The 16034-nt window shown below is 33.5% G+C and overlaps 1 protein-coding gene across 2 annotated transcripts; it reads left to right on the top strand.

Moving 5' to 3' along the window:
* Positions 1–443: 443 nt before the first annotated feature.
* LOC126739415 (zinc finger protein OZF-like) lies at positions 444–15768 on the top strand. 2 transcript variants are annotated; one of them, XM_050445094.1, is made up of 2 exons: positions 444–632; positions 12925–15768. In XM_050445094.1, the coding sequence occupies exon 2, from the start codon at positions 13130–13132 to the stop codon at positions 14417–14419; it is 1290 nt and encodes a 429-aa protein (XP_050301051.1). In that variant the 5' UTR covers positions 444–632; positions 12925–13129; the 3' UTR covers positions 14420–15768. The 2 variants fall into 2 exon arrangements, with proteins under 2 accessions (XP_050301051.1, XP_050301052.1); XM_050445095.1 differs by lacking the exon at positions 444–632 and adding an exon at positions 927–1061.
* Positions 15769–16034: the final 266 nt, after the last annotated feature.

The following is a 16034-nucleotide window of genomic DNA, read 5'->3' as shown; positions in this document are numbered from 1 at the left end:
ATTAAGATAGGAGATATTGGGTTTAAATGGATGGAATGGAAGTTATGAGGTATTAAAATAGACATATTATTTCAAGACTACGACAATAAAACTAAAAATTTGTAGAAGAAAATAGGTATATTTATTATAAAAAATTTCTTCAAAACAGTTTTGTTAACTTAAGCTAAATTTACCAGTGGCGGCTTTTGGGGTAGAGCCACAGTGCCATGGCTCTACCTAATAAACGTTAAAAATAAAAAAAAAATATTTATTTTTTAAATTTTACTTCAGTCCAAAAAAATATCTGTATATTAATATTTAATGAGCGCGGACTATAAATAGGTTGCGCAAACGACATATGGTGCGTTCTCGATTTTGGTTGTTGGATATCGATTGGACGCTAGGTTGACATTCGACGTTGTCAGATTTCCCTTTAATTTGACGTTATGTCAATGTCATTAAAAGTCAACGTCAACAAAATATTTTGGCTTCTGTTATTAGTTTTATATTTTTTTAATTAAATTAAATTTAATTATCTCTTCATTGAAGGAGTTTAAGAGACTGCCTCCAAAATGTCTTGAGGTTATTAATTTTATTTAAAAGCAGTAGCCGTTATTCCCCACGGCGTTTTGCTTAGTATAAGCAAAATTTAGGTAAGATAAGCTCAGCACAAAAAAAGAATGTAAAAATTTGTAATATTGTAGTTTAGTCAGGTGTCAGCACTTATAGTGGTTTCCCCGTAGAATTTATTAAACAGTTAAGCTAAATTATTTATTCCCAATACATTCCTATGTTCAGCAGAATGCCCAAATGCCCTATCTAATGCCAAATGTTTCTTATGGCCAAATATTTGTATTTTCTCTTAACTCCATGACATTTTATCCATCACTAGAAATATTTTAACTAATTCTTTACTAATTTCCAAATAACTCTACTAATGAGCCAAGATTTATCAAACAAAGCTAATTAACTCATTTTTGTTTGCATTGCTAGATAATAAACATAAATGCAGGTAGTGATTTACGCCTTCATATATTTGACCTGCTTATAAGTATTAATATTTCATTGTATATTCATTTATGGTAAGTAGCATTTTATTACAAATGTAATATGCAGAAATAATTAAACTAGTGGTTTGTCAAGTAGCCCCAATATTTTTTTTAAAGTTTAGTGTATCTTCTTATATGCTTAGAAGTCAGTCAGGTTTATTCTGTTAGATAAACTATTTCAAATAGCTAGGGCTGCTAATCTGTATTGTTCTGATAATAATCTATACTTTTTTGCATGTAAGTTATTCACTTTTAAAAAGAAAGCTAAAATTACCTACAGTTTACAGTATTTTAAAACAATTACAGACAGCATTTTACATATAAAATACATACTAAAACATAGATGGCACTTACAACATGTTAAAATCTGAATTAAAGCACTTGTCAAAAGAATAAAAAGCATTGTTTATTAGATAATGTTTCACCCTTTACTTAAAATTCCTAATTGGTAAAACCTTAGCCATCTCTGGAAACACATGAAAAAATTGAATAGCCCAGTAGCATGGATCATCCTGACAGCTTCCCAGATGCCAATAGGCAGGTACCAAATTGTTCCTTGCACTAGTGTTGTAGTAATGGATATCCCTGTGAGCTTGAAACTGACTCTCTTACTGTTTAATATATAGCAGACTCTCCAGCACATACAAACAATGCACACTCAAGAGCCGAAAACTAACATTAATATTTTTGCAAGCACCCCTGCAACCTAAATTAGATCATCTTACTACCTTTAAACCCTGGTTATCTTTGCTGTATGGCTCCAGGTAAGAATTAGCTGGAATATGGAAATAAAAAATGACAAAGTATGCTGTTCTTAACATTCCAGAAGACACAATTACAAAGTTTCTGACCACATACACACCCTTGTTCAGTTTCCCTGCAATACCATCAATATGTTTGCCCCACTGCACCTTGGGTCCAAAATGACTTCTAGAAAATTCCCCTTTGATGCATTTTCTTTATTTGACAGATTTCTCATAGAGAATGTCACACAATTTATCTTATCACCATTTAAAAGCAGTCTGTTTGCACAAAAGAAATTTTAGCCCTCTTGTGTGGCACCACAGATTCAAATTGTGATTACTTAATTAAACCTGCAGCATAAGATGCAATTGTATCCTCAGCAATGAGAGTGAATTTTGTGTGCAATGGTGGCACTCCAATGTTTATAACCCTCTTAGCTGATGTTACACCTACTACCTGAGATCTACACTAAAGATAAGAGACTTGATGAGTTTTATACTACTCTTATTGAACTAATAATATTTAAGTTTTTGAGGAAGGCTACTGCGATCAACACAGTCCTTGCTTAGATCACTTTTTTTATCCAATTTATGAAACGCCTCTTTTATATTTGATTGACACAATTAACATAATTGACACAAGAGTCCTGGTGCTCTGGACATTATTCCTATGCTTTCTAAACCCAAACTGGCACTGTAAAAAAGACTATTAGTCCCAAAGAATCCAACAATTTTCATGGACATGCACTTCTCTACTATTTTAGATATTATAGGCAAAAGTGATATTGGCCTGTAATGTTTCGGTAATAAAGGTACCACAATAGCCATTTTAAGAACTTCAGGAAAAGTATTCTGTTTAAAACAAAGATTTATTAGCTTAGTTAAGGGAATTATTAAGTGTTTAATATTTTTTATTAGTTTAGTGTTTAACCCATATATATATCACAGTACATTTAAATACACATACAATTTTTCCTTTTAACTTCATGCCTGTTTATTATTTGCCACATAGCTTTAAGGAGTGGATTAGTTTTATTGATGGTTTCGCTCTTCCAAAAACGGCAAGTCGTCCCTCATTCCCTTAAGGTCTTTATTAAACCAGCTAATAGTGTAAGAGTGGTTAGAATGAACAGTAGAGCATTTTCAAGCAATGATATTAAATGTTGAAAGGTTCAATCGACATCAGTTTCTTTCCCAATAAAATTCCATGAAAATGTATCCACAATGTTATAAAATTATTGGTAAAAAGCTTTTAAGACTGATTAAAACTACCAACAGTCATTAGGAGCATATTTTTTGTGATCTATGATCAGAAAAAAATTATGTTATAGCAACACTTACACAACATACATCCATGACAGTGCTCACAAATATATTGTCCAAACAATTGTCATCTCATGTTGGTTTGGAAGTTGTTTGGTTAATACCAAAGCCCTTTAGCAGTCACCAAGGCTAATGGCCCTGAGTTAACTTGTATTGTAGCGAATATTAGAATCATTACTGGCCTTCCTGTATCTGTCACCTCTTTTATTCCTTGGAGGGATTAGGGATCACTCTATTCTGTTCTTAGTAAACCTACCTAATTAACCTTAAACTATTGTGATAAACTGAACTACCCCTGATACCACCTTTATCTTTTACCAAAAAACTGTGTTAAAGACCCAGACTGCACAACAATAAATAAGAAAAAAAAACAACATATTAAAATACCTTATCTTAAGATTGACTCAGTTAATGATTTATAGATTATAATAAGTTCCTTTAAATTTAGGAAAGTTCACTATATAAAATTTATAATCTTGTTTGCCAGATAAACGGCATGTACAATAATGTACATGCCATTTAAGATTTTGGTTCACATATATTCCCAGATACTTTGTATGTGCTGTTTCCTTGATCTAATGATATTTATCCATAGGAAATTGTGAAAAGTTGGGTCTATTTTTGCTACGGTTAGTGAAAACGCAATGTAGTTCGTTTTTTGTAACATTTAGGCTCAATATAAATATTTCCAGCCAATTTTTCACTTGATTAAGGATTTCACTTGACCCTTTATGGCATATTGTTTGGTTTGGACCCAGTCTGTGCCTATAATAGTAATACTGTCATCTGCTTAGGAAGTAACGACCCCATTATTTATTTTTGTTTTAAGTAGCGAGTTTAAATAAATTATAAACAGAACAAGACCCAGTACTGTGCCTTGTGGAACTTTTTTTTGTATTTCTTCCTTCTTGCTTAAAATATTATTTATTTTAACAAAATGGCGTCTGTTTTTTATGTAATTTGTCACCACTATAATTGCAGTTCCTCTCACTCCATAATGTTCTAAAACTTCAAAAAGTTTATGATGTGGGACTGTGTCAAATGCGTTAGCGAGATCTATGAAAACACCAAGGCACTTTCTGAGATGATTTGTAACCTCTGAAATAAGTTTGTGTAGGTCATCTGAAGTACTACAACCCGGGAAGAATCCATATTGATTATCCGCCACAATGTTATTAGTGACAAAGAAGTTAATTAATCTGTCTTTAAGACTTTTTTCAAACATTTTTGCAGGCTTATTAGCTGATTTATTTAAATGAAACTGTTATGGTATTATTTTAATTTTTGAAAATATATTTTTGAATAGACTAATTGAAGATCCCTATACATATTTTTGCTCCTGTGCAGGTCTGCCCTTAGGTAGGCATGAAATGACTACATATTACCAGATTCAGTTCTTTGCTAACCAGCCTGATCTTTGTAGAACTTCGGTAATTAGGTAAAGTTAACATTCCTTTAAGACTATTTGGCAGTATGTAATGATTTGTATATGGCAGAAAATAGTAATGATTTGAGGTTGATAGCAATTTTAAACGTAATTTATGCAAGAGAAATTAAAAAAAATCTGATTAAACAGACACAAGAATGTGTGTCATACACAAGAATGTGTCTGTTTGATCAGATTAGCCGATATACCATCAAAACCTGGAAAACTTTTGTTTTTAAGATTGTTGATGTGTTTTATTAGCTCATTATAGGTAATTGAAGTCAAAAAGATAGATTGGGCAATATGATTCTTTAGGCTGTAAGGGTTGCGTGGTTCTGGATTTTTTTCTGCCATTTTCCCACCAATATTTATGTATTCTTGATTACAAAAGCCTGTCATTTCCTGTTCATCTTGGAAGTCAACCTCATTTTCATATTTTATTGTTTCATACTTTTTCTTTACATTGTCTTGGTTTTTGTTGAATTTCACTTCTATCCTTCTGGGACCTAGCGTCCATTTAAATGGACATGCCAGTTTTATGTTTCCAGTTTCGTTAATTTATTATTTAAGCAGCTTAGACCTCGCATCCACTACGTTGGACACTACGGTGCTGCCGCCCAGTCCGATTCGGTCGACTTTAATTGTGCACATGTGCTGGGAATCAGTTGTTTGTTTTCTGTTGTGATGGCGGCTGCACGTGGTTCTCGTTATGATGGTATGTAGCCTATTTTTTAACGTTTTGTAATGATTTTTGTGAAAGTTTTTATTTGCAAATGTTTAATAGACAATCAAAGAGTGCTTCGGCCAGGGGAAGGTGACGCAAAATTGGAGAAAATACTAAAAATCATTGGAAATGATGACTCTGACATTGAAATGTCTGATGATGAAGAAGAAATTCAAACTATGGATAATTTAATTAGGAGAGAAGAAGAAGTAATTAATGAAGAACTAGTAAGCAGCAGTGAGGAGGAAGAAGAAGAAGATAGAATTCCTCTTAGTGTCCTGAGAGAAAACTTTAAAATGATCCTTTAAAGCGAAAAACTTGGAGAAGAGATGATACTTTTGCACCTCCAAATTTTGAAGGCCCCTCTAGTTAATGCCGCGCAGAGCTCCGGTATGATGTATGATGTACTTTGAAGATGAGTTATTCCAAAAAGTGTGTGATTGCACAAATGCAAGGTACGTTGAACTTAAAGGAGTATCTCTTAAATTGACTCTTAATGAGATTAAACATTTTTTTGGAATAGTTTGTTTAATGTCCTGTCTAAAATATCCCAAAATCAGAATGTACTGGGCAAAAACCACTAAAGTTTCAGCTATTGCAGATACAATGACTCGAGATAGATTTTTTGCTATAAGAAGTTAATCTTAAAATCGTCATTGATGGCAGCATCGCTGAAGAGGTACGCAGGTCTGACAAATCTTGGAAAGTACGTCCTATTATAAAAGCAGTATGGCAGGGGTGTTTGCAGCTACCTAGAGAGAAAGCGGTTGCTGTAGATGAACAGATGATCCCATTAACAGGGACTTGTAAAACGAAGCAGTTCGTTAGAGGAAAGCCAAATCCAGAGGGCTTGAAAAATTTTGTTGTTGCTGCCCCTGATGGTCTTGTCGTAGACTTTGAATTATATCAAGGAAAAGATACTTTTCCAGATGATTCTGTAAAACGACTTGCTGTTGGACCTTCTGCCGTTGTTCGCCTTGGAAGGACATTATTTCCTGGAAGTCATGTGTACTGCGATAGATATTTCACGACAATACCACTTCTCGAATATCTTCGTCAACAAGAGAAATATTGTACTGGAACCATTATGAAATCTCGTGTACTAGCGGCAGCAGATTTAACTTCGGAAAAAATGATGGCCAAGATAGGTAGAGGCAGCTCGGAACAAATTGTAAGACAAGATGGCAAAATAGTAGTTGTACCGGGTGTCCAAATAAGAAAGGGCGCCGGCTGTTTCTCGGAAACTATACATCGCACAGCGATGAAAAAAAATTTCTTAAGAAAAGTGGCCAAAAAAAATGGCTGGAAAATATTTACAAGTTCCTAAGACTACCACAAGAGGGAGTAACTGCACAGTAATTTCAAAAAATTCAAATTTCGTCTAAAATAGCCAGTATTAGGTACCATTTTGAAAACATCAGAATAATCTTCATTAATTTTGCCTTAATTTGGCTAAAGAATTTTCTTCATATCTCGAATGAGAAAAGTGGGGGAAGATCATAAATAATGCAAGTTTTTAATCGCCCTGACACAGATTCTTTATTAAAAGTAATTCAAGTGGGTACTCGTTTAAAAGGAAATTCAAAGGGCTTTCAAAATATGCACCTGTCAATGTCACTTTGTTTTCAGTGAAGTCGTCAGAGGGCGTTGTTTAACAGAGACTGGGTTTTTAGAGATTTTATCTAAAAAGTTAAATGCAATGATATGATTTTTTCACTGCGGTTTCGAAGACTTAAAACATACTAACAAACCAGTGAAAACCGCGTTTCGATATCTCCATTTGTTTTCGAGTAATTTTAAAATAACCTATTTTTCAAATTTTAAATATAAGTACCTATAATTAATTTAACAAATGATTCAGAATTAGCAGGAATTGACAGATTAGATAAGTCGGAATAAGTTTGTCTCAGCGTTTTTACATATATTGAGTCGCATTAATATACAGGGTGATTTACGGTAGATGGCCTATTAGACGTTTTAGGCGAATGGCAACGCCGATTAATCTGAAAAAAAAACGTTACAAAAATTAAACTCCCCCGACTTGATAACAGTTTATTTCAAATGCAATCAGAACTCAACGGATGCCTCTAGAATAATATACAGGGTGTCCAAGATAAGGATCCTAAGCATGGGGATCTTGGTACCTGTTGGAGATACAGCTTCGGTTAAATTAGGAAAAAGTTGTGCACTTTGAAGGGTATTTACATGCCGTTGAGAAACTTCAAAAATTTCCATGGCCTGCTGAGATATTTGGAAAAAACGAAAATTTGCTAATATCGATTTTATTTTTTCCTGGCTTTATTTTAAAAGATATCAAAAAACTATTGACACTTTCTCATTGACACTTTTGATGTAGTACGTGATGGCGCTTTTAAATTTTATATCCGACGTTTCGTTTTCGAGAAACCATCATCAAATTTATTTTTTTATATGGCGCGAAAAGAAAGTACACCCTGTATCTGATTCCATTTTTTATTACAAATTCAATGATGTATCACATGTCACATTTTTTTTGTTAGTTGAAAGGAAAAATGCAAATTTTCTATTTTTTTAGCATATTTTTTAAGTAAGCTTTGGAAACAAATGCTTTGACGTATGTAAATACCTGTTACCGAGTCTGTCACATTTTTCTTAATATCTATTTAGAGAGTAATGAAGCCAAATGAAGCATTGATTTGCATTGTACATTGTACTACTTATAAATAAAAAAATGTAACCAGTAATAGACAATGTTTTATGATTTTTCTAACGATATGCAACAAATAATGAATACATTTTAAAAATAACGAAAAAAGCAAATAAATTAACGCATTTTATAAATTTAATTTAAAGCAGGTGTTCAAACAGGTTTCCGTTATTTTCTAGACATAAGTATGATCTTCTTACAGTAGCAGTTAAAATATCACGCAATATCTCTGGTGTAATACTTTGAAAAGCGGCCGTCACACATTCTCGTAACTCCCGCTCAGTTCCAAAAGAATGTTGATAGACTCGGTTTTTAATAAATCCCCAAAGGAAGAAGTCCAAAGGGGTTAAGTCCGGGAATCGCGCTGGCCAAGACACTTCACTGGAGGTTCCAATCCACTTTTCAGGAAAACGCTGCAAAAGGTACTGTCGAACTTGCCCAGAATTATGTGCAGGAGCCCCATCTTGTTGAAACCAACAGCTATTGACTTGTGCCAGAGGTAAATCATCTAAGCAGTCTTGTAAATCATTTTGCAATAAATTAAGATATCGTTCTGCTGTTAATGAATAATGGTAAATAAATGGACCTAATATTTTGGTTCCTAAAATCCCACACCACATATTAAACCCAAAACGTTGTTGATGTCTAGATATTTTCTTAACACGCGGATTTTGTTGGACCCAGTAGTGACTATTGCGGCGGTTAAAGATACCATTATTAGTGACCATACTTTCGTCGGACCATATTATTTTTGATGGAAAATTAAAATCCTCTTCACAGGCACGTGTATACCACTCACAAAAATGCCGACGTCGTTCGAAATCCCCAGGTTTAAGTCCTTGGCAAATTCTAAATTTGTAGGGGTGATATCTGTTTTTACGTAAAATAAACTGAGCTGTAGATTTGGCCACTCCCACATTTTTTTTAATTTGCCTGGTTGATATCTCGGGGTTTTCAATAACTGCTTGTAAAACATTATTTTGAGTTTCTTCAAGAGATTCCTTTTTTCGAGATAAAACAGGCTTTTTAAACGAACCATATTCTTTTAAATTTCGAGTCAACTCTAAGAAAATGGATTTACATGGTTGCTTTCTATCTGGAAATTTATTAAGATACATTGCTGCTGTATTTACAGTATTTTTGTAGCACAAAATGTAGCACGAAAGCATGTCAAACTTCTCTTCATGACTATAATGACCACCAGGCATATTTGAAGATAATAACACAATTTTAGCAATAATAACGACAACAGTAAATAATAATAACAATAATTACTCAACAAACAACACCTCGACAATCACGGTAACAACAACAGCAATTAATATTTAATAAAAAATATGTGACAGGGTAAAAGGTATTTACGTCAAAGTGTCAAAGCATTTGTTTCCAAAGCCTACTTAATAATATGTTTAAAAAAAAAGAAAAATTGTATTTTTCCTTTTAACTAACAAAAAAAATGTGACATGTGATACATCGTTGAATTTGTAATAAAAAATGGAATCAGATACAGGGTGTACTTTCTTTTCGTGCCATATAAAAAAATAAAGTTGATGGTGGTTTCTCGGAAACGAAACGTCGGATATAAAATTTAAAAGCGCTATCACGTACTACTTCAAAAGTGTAAATGAGAAAGTGTCAAGAGTTTTTTGATATCTTTTAAAATAAAGCCAGGAAAAAATAAAATCGATATTGGCAAATTTCCGTTTTTTCCAAATATCTCAGCAGGCCATGGAAATTTTTGAAGTTTCTCAACGGCATGTAAATACGCTTCAAAAAGCACAACTTTTTTCTAATTTAACCGAAGCTGTATCTCCAACAGGTACCGAGATCCCCATGCTTAGGATTCTTATCTTGGACACCCTGTATATGCTATGCGGTATCAAAGAAACCTTAAATTTAAAAAAATTCTCACATTTATCGCAAAATGTGCAGGACATCCATCGTGCTGTAAAAACATCCTTGCACGGGTTTGAATTGGGATGTCTTCAAGCAGTACAGGCAAGTGATCTTGTAAAAAATCTAAATAGGTGTGTCCATTCAGGACCTCTTTAAAAATGTATGGACCAATAATTCTTCCCCCTATTATCCCACACCAGACATTAACAGACCACCGACCCTGATACTGCACTTCTCTCATCCAGTGGGGATTTGTGGGAGCCCAATAGTGCATATTGTATAAATTTACACTACCAACACTGGTGAAAGTTGCCTCGTCTGTCCATAGAATGTTTGAGACAACTGGGGATCTTCTTCCATCATATTGCTAAACCAGTTACAATAATCAAGTCGTCTATCAAAATAGGTTCCTGTTAATTCCTGATGCAGCACCATATGATATGGATGCAACCTAAAATAACATTCAAATTAGGTAAAAAATAAACATAATATATATTTTTTAATATTCGATTCTAGTAATAGTCAAATTTAATTATCAACTTTTTAACAAACCTGTGGTCTCTTAAAATGTTATGCACAGTTGATTTCGTAATGCCCAAATCCAATGAAATTTGCCTTATTCCTATGTGAGGGTATAATCCAATATAAGCAAGCACATTAACAATATTTTCTTCAGATCGTCCAGAGCGACGTCTTCTGTTAAGAGGTAAATGGATACTGCCATTTTCTCGCAACCGAGTAGCTAATCTTGCAAATGTCCTTTTCGTATAATGTCTCTGTTTTGGATACCGCATAGCATATATTCGAGAGGCAACCGTTGAGTTATGATTGCATTCGAAATAAACTGCTAGCATATTATAGGCTACTTCATTTTGAAACTTAATAATATGTAGTAAAAAAACACTTACACATAAGAAATAACTTAAAACTGACAACTGTCAATTTAAGTAACTTTAAATGACATTTTCCAATCCTTTGTTTCCGTTTATATTTCCATAGGCCTCCTGATATAATAGTAATATTCAAAAAGAATTAATAAATAATGCTCTAATAAATCATATTCAGAGATTCTCGATTGCCAATTATATTTTCAAGTGGAAATATGATTATGAGCTTTCAAATAATTTTCAGTAATTTTTGATAATATTCTGTCACAAAGACCGCCCTAATATTGCTAACAATATTTAAAATTTGAAAAATAGGTTATTTTAAAATTACTCGAAAACAAATGGAGATATCGAAACGCGGTTTTCATTGGTTTGTTAGTACCCACTTGAATTACTTTTAATAAAGAATCTGAGTACATGGGCGATTAAAAAGTTGCATTATTTATGATCTCACCCCATCCTTCTCATTGAAATCAAGAAAATTCTTTAGCCAAATTAAGGCAAAATAATGAAGATTATTCTGATGTTTTCAAAATGGTACCTAATACTGGCTATCTTAGACGAAATTTGAATTTTTTTAAATGACTGTGGCCCTCTTGTGGTAGTCTTAGGAACTTGTAAATATTTTCCAGCCACTTTTCTGAAGAAATTTTTTTTTAGCGCTGTGCGATGAATAGTTTCCGAGATACAGCCGGCGTCCTTTCTTATTTGGACACCCGGTACAATGGCATGATCTGAAATCTGTACCTTTGGCATCTACTGCTCTAGGAATTCAACCTAGCGATGAGTGTAAAAGGTGGTCTAAGAAAGACTCTAAATACATTCAGGTTAAAAGACCTTACGTTGTTGCTAAATACAACGATTGTATGGGAGGAATATTGGACTTGATAGACCGAATGATTAGCTATTATAGAATTCGAGCCAGATCAAAAAAATTGACTGTAAGGGTCATTTTCCATTTCTTTGATCTAGCAATGGCTAACTCATGGATTTTTTATCGAAGAGATAAAAAAATATTTAAAATCCCTCCACGCAAAATACAACAATATTTAGATTTTAAAATTCAATATTGCCACTCAACTTTTGACAAATACACCCAACCCATGAAGTGAATCCCAAGAAAACATCCGAGGTGTAGGTACTAGAAGAAATCCTGAGGGAAATATCTTTGTCGATTCACCGTCATCGTCATTAGGCACCGAAAGAAAACGGAAACAACACTCCAGAAATTGCCACAGACTTAAAAACTTCGGGTAGATGTAAAAATGACTTGCGCCAAAAAAAAAAAACAAGTTTTTATGTAATACATGCAACACATTTTTGTGCATTACTGGCAACAGAAACTGTTTCATGAAGTTCCATAGCAAATAAATTTAAGTTTACATTTATTTTCTGCGTTTTCATAAGTTTAGACTGAAATGTTATTGAAAAAAAAATTATATATTAGCAATTTTTGTTTAGGTTAAGACCCAATGTCCATTTTATTGGACGTCATGTATCTGTCAAAGTAAGAAAAAAAATAAAAAAAGTTATTAGTAAACAATGTTTATTTATGTATTTTGTATTATATTTCCTCACAGCCCTAACTTAACAAAAACATGTCCGGGTCCCAGGAGGCTATAGTAATTTATTTTCTGAATTGCTATGATTTTATTTAAATGGTTTCTGTAATTTCTAAAATTCATTTGCTAGTTCGATATTATAGTTTTCGTTTTAGTTTGTTCCTATGTCTGATTTAAGCTATTATACCGTTTGTAATCCAATTTTTATTTTCTTTTGTAGTGTAAAGAGGTGCTTTCTGAACTCTTATTAATATCCAGTCCCGTTCTACTAAAACTCTTTTCAGATTCTGTATATTTACATTTCTTTTATTTGATGCTACTTCTTGGTGGCGAACCAATGAACTTTTATGCATATTTTTTAAACCGAATTTGTCACTACTGGAAAATGGTCTGTTACACAGCTGTCTATGATAAAAAATTGTAGTATTATGATGAAAAAAATTGATATTACAAATCTTAATAATGAAATACTCAACACCATATGTAATAAATAACTCAGAATGCAGTCCTAGTCTCCCTAAATCACTACAGTTTAACTATAATAGTTATTGTATCAAGTATCTCCAAAATATTCAAGTATTAATATCAGTGTATTTTAAACATGAAAAAAAATTAAAGAATTCTTTGGTTGAGGTTAATTCTTTTGCAGGTAATATGGTGATGGTAACTTACAAAAATCATGCTGGACATGGTTTTTACATTTCCTAATGGACACCCTCAGTAACACATTGACTCCATTTCTTTCTTCTCTACATTATTTGGTGGCTGGGATTTAGTATTTAGTTTTATGTAGCGTAAGATTTGGGATTGGGATAATTTTGCACATAGTTTAAACTCGCACTGCATGTATCATCATGAAGGAAACCAAACGAAAAATTAAAAAGCGCAACTTCGAATGTGGCATTTGTGGAAAAGCCTTTTTCGGGTCAAGCGATTTAAACAAGCACATGCGCATACATACGGATGAACGTCCGTTTGTGTGCGGGGAATGCCACCTGAGTTTTAGGCAAGCCGGTACCCTTAAGAACCATATTACATCGATTCATTGTAAATTAAATAATTTTTTTGCTTGCGAGTTATGCGGACGGACCTTCGCTTTAAAGGACAGGCTTAAATTGCACATGCGCAGACATACTGGAGAAAAACCTTATTCTTGTGAGCTCTGTCCCAAAAAATTTGCAAGAAAAAGTGAAGTCAGTCAACACATGAGGGTCCATGACAAAAAGAAGCCTTATACTTGTGATCAATGCCCTGCAACGTTTACTTGTGCCCAAAATTTACGTTTACACAAAAATAGTCATTATCAACTGAAACCTTTTACGTGTGACCAATGTGGTAAATGTTTCTCGCGTCGAGATGCCCTTTTAAAACATTTGAGAAATATTCATGACAATATTAAGGCTTTCCACTGTCCTGTTTGCAAGAAAGACTTTAAGGGCCATCTGCCTCAGCATTTAAGGACTCACACGAAAACAAAACCTCATACTTGCCCCACATGTAATAATTCCTTTGCTCAGCGATCTCAGCTAGTAATACACCAAAGAATTCACTCCGGTGAGAGGCCTTACAGATGCAGGGTGTGTTGGAAAGCATTTTCACACTCTACTGCCCTAAAGTGCCATCAGAGGCGTCACACTGGGGAAAAACCGTTTGTTTGCATGATTTGCTCGTCTATGTTTACACAGATACCTCATTTAAGAAACCATATGCTTAAGGTTCATAGAATGAACAAACCTTATTGCTGTGAGTGGTGCAGGGAGTTTTTTACGATTAAAAAAGACTTGGAGGAGCATAAGGGTGCTTGTGATAAAAAGACAATTATCAAACAAGAGGAACGAAACGTTGAAACCCCAATGAGCTTAAGCAAAATGCGTCTGCTGTTGGCTATTTTACTAAAAAAGATCTCAACCGCTGATAAATTAAAAGATTTGGGATTTAATAAGAAACTTATTGATGAGGTGTTAATTTCCTCCATAGTTTATTCAGGCAGGGTTCCATGCGTTGATAACACATTAAGCACAGCTTTGAAGCTAAAAAATAACATTCAGATTTTGCTTGAATGGACTGTACCAGATAAGTTTTTAAAAAAATTTAGGAATGAACAGAGGTCAGTTGAAGAGCTACTGGAAGAATTAACTTCATAGCAGGGCAAACATTATTAGATTAAAAGTTAGTAAAAAGAGTTTTTATTTATGAGGCTATGAGTGCAAAAACGGACTAACCCCAATATTATTAAGTGCTAAAAAAAGGTTTAAAACAAATACGAAAATGTAAGTGCGCAAAACCATACACCAAAGGACATTTTTGTAGTTCGAATTAATTGAATGTTATTGTGTGTTACTTAAATTTGCGGAAAAATTTTTGGATATGGCTAATATTCGATTTTTCTATGTGCGTTAGTCCACTCTGCATTTAAAATAGATTGGGTTTTTTAATGGGTTACTATAATTTAAACTATAATAAGTATTACGCCAAAAACTTTATTACTCGTATTGTCACGGGAATGAATAAAAAAAAATAGAAACTTTATTTTTTTATTAAGTAGGTAGTTATTAAATAGGTAAAGTTTCTTCTTCGTCAATTGGGCCAATTACTTCTCCTCCAGTTGCTTGAGCGGATGACCTCAGATTTTTATAAAAATCTTGGTATATAGGAGGGATGAATTCCATTAACTGAAGGAGATATTTCTTTATAGGTTCATTAATGGCATTACCATTTGGGTATAAAAGGGGCAGATCCTTAATTTATTTGGAAACAAATTTCCTTTTATTAATATCTACTGTGTTAAAATAAACCTCTTCATTATTCGAGTACTTATACTGAATAGTATTGGGAAAATCTTTTCTAAACTTTAACCATTTGATTTTGAGCCACTCCACCTTTGTTTTTGTTTCAGATACTTTTCGGTTTATTATGTTACTTTCAAGTTCCTTAGAAAAAAATCTTGACTCGTCCATTTCTATTATGGTAAAGGGATTTTTTTTTCTAGCATGTCTTATGACCGTATGCCCGTCTTGAGGTATAAAGATATGCGGATGGAATTTCTTTTCTTTTTTACTTCATCGTCGGCTGCTTTGATTCTAATCTTAAATAAATCGCATTTTTTGCGATCGGCAGAGTCAAATCAAGAGTCAGTTATCGGCGGATGAAAGTGTAGGTTGAATTCTGTATTAAAAGTCTCTCGAAAAACAAAATAGGACAGAGGATTCTCTACTTCATCTTTGTATAACTGGTACATTTTACCAGGGTCCAAATCTGGAGATAAATATTATCTGTGGCAGCTTTTTTCCCTGCTATAAAGAGATTCATAACAAGGAATTTTTTCAATAAATTTCTTTAACTCATCTTTTTTTGCCTCGGCTGTTTTGTTATGTGGTGGATGTTTGCCCCGCTTGTCACTTGGTGGTGATGTTCCTACAGATTTCAATTTTAGAAGTCTATCCAATTTCCCAGCAGAAACTTAAAAGACTGCTTGAAAAAACGGTTTGCACACTTTGTGCTCTACATCTTCCTCAGTGGGTAAATAATAAAGCCTGGTTTTTTCCCTCTTAGATTCTGGATTCTGGGTATAGGTACGTAACTTACCTACAACTTTAATCAAGGCAAACAAGTAGGCAGTTTGCAAGTCAAAGGATTCTAAGGTATAGAAATTCTTATGCAGTTCCATTTGTTGTTCTACTGGAATCAAAACTGAGCATCTAGCTTTACACGTACATTCAAAAGGTTTGAAAGGTTTTTTGATGGAACAATTTTGCCAGG

The sequence above is a fragment of the Anthonomus grandis genome, chromosome 8, assembly GCF_022605725.1.
Source record: "Anthonomus grandis grandis chromosome 8, icAntGran1.3, whole genome shotgun sequence".
Taxonomy (NCBI): Eukaryota; Metazoa; Arthropoda; class Insecta; order Coleoptera; family Curculionidae; genus Anthonomus; species Anthonomus grandis.
The sequence above is the reverse complement of the archived record's forward strand: the minus strand, read 5'-3'. Positions and strand labels throughout refer to the sequence as shown.

What these genes read in the sequence shown, in the direction of transcription:
- LOC126739415 (XM_050445094.1), top strand. Translation starts at nt 13,130, where the DNA reads ATGAAGGAAACCAAACGAAAAATTAAAAAGCGCAACTTCGAATGTGGC.